We start from the raw sequence: 7,832 nt of genomic DNA, 5'->3' as shown, positions 1-7,832 counted from the left end.
TTATCTCGGACCAATCAGAGCTACTCCCTGACCCTCTGTCCACGGAGTGGCGGCCCCACTATGTCGCCCTGATTGGCTGGGAAGCCACTACTTCCTTGTAGAACGCGCACAACAATCTTTTGTGGGTGGGGTCTCTCACCACCTGTGACATTCAAAATTTCTTTACGAACTGATGTTTCACGACTACCAACAGCAGTTTTAACTCTTGTAAATATAGCAGACTGCACTCTACAGATCCTAGATCAGATAAAACAGCAGTGGCAGATAATGTGCCAATCACACCGCCTGTCATCCAATCACAGGCCCCCTCTTCAAATATCTGTAAACTGTGACTTGTCATGTAAGGACTTCTCTCTGGCTGTGCAAAAGGACAAAAGACTGCTTGAGTCAGTCTAGAGCAGCAAAAAGCATCCATGGAAAAAGTACATTTGGTGAGTCATACTCCTCTTTTGCATTGTTTTTTGATGTAAAAAGCCAAATTGTGGTTTCTTTTAGGTTTATTCATATGAGGTTACATAATGATACAGTAAGGATTAAAGGGAATTAACACACTTTCTGCATTTCCAGTTGAGTCACACCACCATGGCACCGTGCACCTGTCCCTTATTTAGTAGTGAGAAAGTTTGCAACCCTAGCTACAGTATACAGCAAAATCATTATAAAAATAATTTTCAAAGAGCATTTTTAAGACGAGATCGTAGTTACAAGAACTATTAGATTTTTAATAAAATAGCAGCTGATTATTCAAAATCATGACTCATCCCAATGACTGGCTGTGATGAGGCTGGAAAGACTGATTCATGTGGACCTGCTCACCTTGTTAAAATCAACATCAGTGGAAATTTTCAGTTTAATGTGAGTAATAACAGCTTTGCTCATTTTAAGAAATGTTAAATTTAATGAGAGTAGCAACAGCTGAGTTAGCTTATTTTAAGAAGGCAATGTGAGCTGTCACTACTCAAACTGAGTGGAACAAAAAGTTTTCAAAGGAAGAAATGTTACATTTTTCAATCCAAAAAGTCATGTTTGAAACAATATTCGGTATTAAATTATTGATTAAGAAAGTAAGTCACCTTGTAATAATCCCTAATGAGAGTGAGCAGGTTGTTAGGAACCCCTTCAGGGTGAAACAAGACCCCTCTTTAGGGTTTGGAGTCCTTCACATCCTGTCATGGTTACACTGTGCCACAACAACCCCCTCATTACACATTCTCCCTTACATAAAAGCCTTATTAATAATAAAAGACGTTTTTCACAAACCAGGATGTAAGTGGATGTGAAGCCTCTTGACCTGTGTTTGTTCTTTGAGTTCTGATGTCAGCAGAGGCTCCATTCAAAGAGTGTGAGGGCAGCAAGAGGGGGGAGTCCAGGCAGTGAAAGGCCCTCTGTGTAACACTAACCTCCTTCAGGAGCAACATGTGATTCCGTTATTTACACTGTTACGCTTTTCATTACTTTGTGAGATACAGTGTGTACTCATTATAATGGTTCCCGCCAAAATAAAAGCTCTTTTCAGAAGTTTTCGTAGGAAAAAAACCCCACATATATTGTATATTTGAAAACCAGCACACTGAGGTACAAATCAGGAGTATTTTTATTTTAAAAAACAAATGAAACAATAAACACTTCCACTTTTCATCCACCATCTTGTTTCGATTGACAAACGTAATCATGAAAAAGCATTACTACAAAACATGTTGAAATTAAGAAAACAAAAACTGGAGTACAATATAACAAGTACTATCTGATATGTACAAGCATTATAGTTTATTATTATTATTGTTATAGGCAAAAGGCAAAAAAGCTGAAGACTGCTGCTGAAGAAAACGATGGCATGTGCAAAATACTCTCCACAAGTCCACAAGCTTAGGGCGTCCTGCTCTGAGCAGGACCAGTCAGGCAGAAATCTACTGCTTCCAAAGGAGAATCCCGTTCCCATGAGGACAGACAGCAAATGTACAAGCTGTGAGGGGATGGGGACAATATTGTTTCAGATGTTTTTTACGAAGCTAAGCTTGTGGAAGCCTGGTGAAGAAGACTCTCTCATCATCAGAGGGTCATTTAATCTGAGGACGGTGGAGAGAGAAGACACTGCTGATCACTGACAGAGATTATTGATGGACCAAACAGTTACTAATCTCTAACCACGACGAGTCATAAAGGACAGAGGAACCACCGCTACACCGCCACAAACACAGGTCGACACAGGTATAGAGGTACAGGTAAAAACACACAGGGACGAGTTCAAGACTTAACACACGGAACAACCAGAGACTTTAGAAAAACATGTAAACTGTAAGAGTGGAGGGAAAGATGGATGGGATTAAAAAAAGCATCCACGTCTTTCACACATTGAAATGCTGACTTAAGAACGAGCATCACTGTTGCAACCCAAAAAAAACGAATCCACAAATATCTCTGAATATGATCACAAGTTCTTCACATTGTGGTTTTGGCAGTGGTTTTGTTTTTATGCCTCTCTTTCAGGAGAATATGTCTAAAGTTCAGGGAGCAGGAGACTCAGCTGACCTTTAACCCCTCCTCCTCCTCCCCACTAAAACAAAAGAGGCATCAATAAATTACAACTTCATACAATTTATAGGACAACTTCAAAATCACATCAATGCAATAATTAGGCTAACAACACTACAAGGCAAAGAGCATTTTGTGTTAGTGAGGTTATCCATAAGCAGCAGACACGAGACCACCCATGTTTACAGTTGAAGTTAATAATTCCAAAACACTGTTGAAAGACTTTTTTGCTTTGGAACTTCTTTCTTTATTTTAAAATGTTGGCGTTTTTCATCAATTAAGCTTTCTTAAAATCAACCTTTCTCAATTGTAACTAAACATTTAAGATATAAAGCTTCTATATGATTATCAAGAAGTTATCACAGTGCATAAATAAAATTATGTTGTGGGTTGCCATTTGATTTTGGTAAAGAATCTCTTTCATTCATCAGTTTTTTTATCGTGCAGTGACAGTTTTTGGCCACCTTGGGGCAACTGCAAACATAACACTGACATGTTATTATATTACCTAGTTATAGGTTAGCAATCAAGCAAAGGATTGTCTGGTTACAGAACAACATTAGCATACATTTTGGGTGGGTGTTCTGGACACTTATTGAATAGAAGAGCAATGTTTACTCCCTTTTAGCTATGTGTTTGGTCTCCACCAACTCCAAGCTCACCAGATAGTTGTTAGCTTTATCTGCAATTCGGTGCAGGAGATTCTTTGAATCAAATATACTTCTTTGGGGTATGGACACAAGGCCGATGAAAGATGTTATAGTGCATTGTTTACTCCCTTTTAGCTAAGTGTTTGGTCTCCACCAACTCCAACATCAGCTATTTGTTAGCTTTATCTGCAATTCGGTGCAGGAGATTCTTTGATTGGAATATACCTCTCTGGGGTATGGACACAAGGCTAATGAAAGATGTTATAGTGAATTGTTTACTCCCTTTTAGCTTTGTTTTTGGTCTCCACCAACTCGAGGCTCACCAAATAGTTGCTAACTTTATCTGCAGCTTGGTGGAGGAGCTTCTTTGAATGGAATATACCTCTTTGGGGTATGGACACAAAGCCAATGAAAGATGTCATAGTGAATTGTTTACTCCCTTTTAGCTTTGTTTTTGGTCTCCACCAACTCCAGGTTCATCATCTAGTTTCTATCTTTATCTGAAGTTTGGTGGAGAAGCTTCTTTGAATAGATAATAGTTATTTGGGGTATGGACACAAAGCCAATGACAGATGTTATAGGGAAGTGTTTACTCCCTTTTAGCTATGTGTTTGGTCTCCACCAACTCAAGGCTCACCAAATAGTTGCTCACTTTATCTGCAGTTTGGTGCGGGAGCTTCTTTGAATGGAATTTACTACCCTGGGGTATGGACACAGGCCAATGAAAGTTATTATAGTGAATCATTCACTCCCTTTTAGCTATGTGTTTGGTCTCCACCAACTGAAGGCTCACCAGATAGTTGCTTACTTTATCTGCTGTTTGGCGTGGGAGCTTCTTTGAGGTAAATATTCTTCTTTGGGGTATGGACACAAGGCCAATAACAGGTGTTATAGTAAATCAAAACAAGTAAATAGCAGGACTTAAACCAAAACAATGAGCTCAAAGATGCTAAAATAACGGCTTGATATTGACTCAAGAGTTTAGATTTAATTCTGTTGTTTTTCTGTTGTTTTGGTGGAAACTTTCAGATAACATGTAGTAGTTTTATGTATTGTTAATAAACACATTTTGATAAGTGTTGCTATAGAAATTAGCAGAGGATAGAACATATTCAAACCAAAGGGGGAAACTTTGCTAAAATTTGGCCTCAAAACCTGGCAACCCAAAAGTTATTTCCGTTTATGCACCGTAGCAGAACTTCCCTGTATTCTCAAAGGATTTCTAAACATTAAGGTCTCAAAAGTGGCAACTTATAAATAGATGTGAATAGAAGATAGATGTGGTAATGAGAAGATTGTACTTATTTGATATTCTGAAAGCAACTCTTAGAGAATATTTGTGTAAATGTAGTTCATTTTGGAATGAAATGTTGATGAAGTCGGTCGGTCAGTCTGTCAAGCCCTTAACTGGTTTTCAGCAGTACATATGATGGACTACAGGTCTTTAGAAGGGTGCATTCAAGAGGCCCACTGGCTGTTTGTTTATTTGTTGTTTACATGAAAACTCGCTGTCTGTTCCTGCTAACTTCAAAATGACTGTTTTTTTAAACATGATCTGTAGAAAGTTGCACAAAAGTGTAAACTTAATTCATTACATTCAAATATTTGGAAGTACGTAAAAGAGTTTGTTCAGCAGTGACAGTGAACTCAACAGAGAGTGAACAAACGAGCCAGCTCTGAAACCCTTCAGCCGTCGTCCAATAGGAAAACGAGGCGAGTTTAAGACGCGTCGATGACATCACAACTGTAACACTGTAACATCGACACGGTCCAGTCTGTTTCAAACAAACAAAAGCATCACTTAAATGAATGCTGAACACTATTAGAAGAAACTATTGAGCTAATACTTCACTGCAGATGGACAGTGTTATGATGAAGGTGACACAAGGCAGAGCGTGATGGGTAAGGTTTGATTTATGAGTTTAAAAAAGTTAACCCTTCTTGTTCTCATTGACACGAGTTCAAGAGGAGTTTGATCAACTGTGATTTAATTTGAGATTAGGTTTGTTTTCTACAGAAGAGGATTGGGGTCAAATTTACAAAAATGGACCAAAGTTGTGGCAGAAACACTAAAATTCAGATTTGAAACTTGAGTTGAACATTTTTTAATTATCTCTGGAATTTTAATATTCTTTTCTGAATTCTGACTGAAAAACAGAAATTCTACACACAAATTCAGATTTCTTTTGTCTCCTTCCAACTTTTATTTTTCCAGATTTACAATTTTTTTTATAATATTATTTCACCAAAATTTAATTTTGGTATTAGGTTTGTTCTGTACAGATGCATTTACTTAAGTTCTCAGTTAAAAGTCAGAATTTTGGGATACACTTTTCTTGATTTTAATTCTGAATTTATTTTCAAATTTCCAACTTCAAAATCAGAATAATGATTTATATAGTCAAAATTTAAATTCATATTTTGCAATTTTTAGTTTTGTGTTTTTCAAACATTATATTCTTTTTTTTTTATGAACAGAGAATGTGGGCAGATTTTTAAAATTGTAATTAAGTTCTTAGATACAAGACAGAATTCGGAATGAAATGTTAGATTGAAAATTGTTCCTTTTAAAATTTAATTCTCAAACAAATGTAAGAATTATGCCCTGAAATTTAGAACTTTTACTTTTAATCTAAAACTAATTTATTTATTTTTACATTTGGCCCTAGTCCACTTAATTTAATTTAATTTTTTTGTTTGTTTAGTGGACTTAAAAAAACATTCTTGAGTTCTAAATTAAAAGCCAGAATTTTGATTTTGATCTTGAATTTAAAATATTGTCAATTCGGCATTAATTCAGAGTTTTATCATCATAATTCTGACTTAAAACTAAAATCTCTGACTTTAACCTTGAAGACAATGTCAATTAACATTTTTGAAAATGGCCCCAATCTTTTTCCATTTTAAGTGATTGAAAATAAAAAGTGCTTGCCTTGTGCCAGGCAACAACGGAAACAAGAGACGTACTGCAGCTTTCGCAGCCCTAATCTGATTATCAATGTTTTTAATAATGACATCATCAACACACGCTGCCAGCAAACACAAACACACACACACACCAAATGCATGTCCCCTCTGTCACATGGTAGAAAAAATATTCTCCTATTTAGTGATATTTTATAAAGTTTTTGACCACATTACATTTATGTCACCACATACACGCACACACACGTGTTACCAGATACTGTACACACACTAATCACCTCACGATATCTTAGAGAAAGCATGTGGCAGACCTGTGCCTAAACAACGCAAATCAACCAAGAACGCTTTCTCTCCCTGGATGGGTTGATTTTTAAAAATTTGAGAGTATTGCCAATAAAGACGAAACTTTGAGGGCTAACCAGCGAACGACATTGTGCTTTATTGCAGGCGTTAAACTGCCACATCGCAGTTTAGATCCTCGTAGAAAAGCAGGATAAAAACATGCTTTCCCCTCTCTTTTAAAATATGCACTCTGCTCTCTCAGTTGTCTTGTTGCACATGTATTTGGCTCACTTCATTATGTTCTTTCTCACCAGCTCTCCTCTCTGCACACACTCTGATGTGTATTCATAAGTGCATAGCAAATAAGAAGCTAAAAGAAAGCTGCACGTTCCTCTCGCTACCGCCCTGAAATCCTGGAGTTCTCTCACAAAAACGTACATCACGATAACACCTTTGAAGGGAAGTCTTTTACGAGTTTTCACTTGAGCACGATAAAAAAACGACACTTCCCATGTATAGATATTGTTTTTTTCTTCTTTTTTTCAAAGGAAAATATTGGCATTAGACATCTAAATTACTTATTTTGGTACAGAAAAGATATTTTAAACCATATGGAAGCCCTTTAAAATTAAATTTCTGAAGCCTGTTTTGAAGGGCATGTGCTGCTGATGTATCAGAGAACATGTGGAGGTGAAATCATCACATGCACGCCTTTTATTTGCTGCGTTTTGTGAGCAGAACAGACTTTTCTTTGTGTTTTTCCTCATGCAAAAACTGAAGCCCTGTTGCATTTCTGTTTTTTTTATTATTTTGAGTTGCTGTTTTTTCCGGCACATGAGTGGTGTATGTGTTAGTTCAGAGCATGCACGTGTGGATCAGGTGCTGAGGTGCGCGGTGGGACCTTGAAGGGGTCGTAAGCGGAGGGTCGGACTTTAAGGGGTTGAGATCGGTGAGTTGTTGCATGCTGTTGCATTCCATAGAACGGAAACGTAAATGGCAGTTAACTATTAAACTTGTGCTGTGAGCCCCTTGAACACACACACACACAAACACACTCAAACACACACATACTGTACATTCACGTGTGCATGCATTCGCCACACACACACACACACACACACACACACACACAACAGGGGCATTAAAGTGACTAGTAACCAGCGCTCCTCCTTCTCCTCCTCTCCTTCCCGAAAGAGAAACAAGACGACTGTAGCCAAACTGAAACTAAAGAAGAAGAAAAGTCTGTCCGCTTGGCGTCTTCTCTCGGCTCTGGAGGCGCTGACGGCCGGGGTTCAGAGGAGTCGGCAGGTGCTCGCCCCTAAGACGGGGGCTTGCTGTAGCCAAAAAGTCCGACAGGTAGGTATTTGACGTGTGTGGGCCACTGGGCAGCCAGCTGGAAGAACTTCACGTCGTTCCACTCCACGCCGTCTATGGACACTGCAG

The 7,832-nt window shown here is 38.1% G+C and overlaps 1 protein-coding gene across 1 annotated transcript in view; it reads right to left on the bottom strand.

The window, feature by feature from the left end:
- Positions 1 to 1,576: 1,576 nt before the first annotated feature.
- The window catches only part of LOC117807537 (phosphofurin acidic cluster sorting protein 1-like), a 100,213-nt gene continuing 93,957 nt past the window's right edge, over positions 1,577 to 7,832 (bottom strand). The window contains exon 24 of the mRNA XM_034676856.1: positions 1,577 to 7,826. Coding sequence (XP_034532747.1) covers positions 7,708 to 7,826 — 119 coding nt within the window. The 3' untranslated portion in view covers positions 1,577 to 7,707. The remainder of the gene's footprint in view (positions 7,827 to 7,832) is intronic.

The sequence above is a fragment of the Notolabrus celidotus genome, chromosome 23, assembly GCF_009762535.1.
Source record: "Notolabrus celidotus isolate fNotCel1 chromosome 23, fNotCel1.pri, whole genome shotgun sequence".
NCBI classification, from domain to species: Eukaryota; Metazoa; Chordata; class Actinopteri; order Labriformes; family Labridae; genus Notolabrus; species Notolabrus celidotus.
The sequence above is the reverse complement of the archived record's forward strand: the minus strand, read 5'-3'. Positions and strand labels throughout refer to the sequence as shown.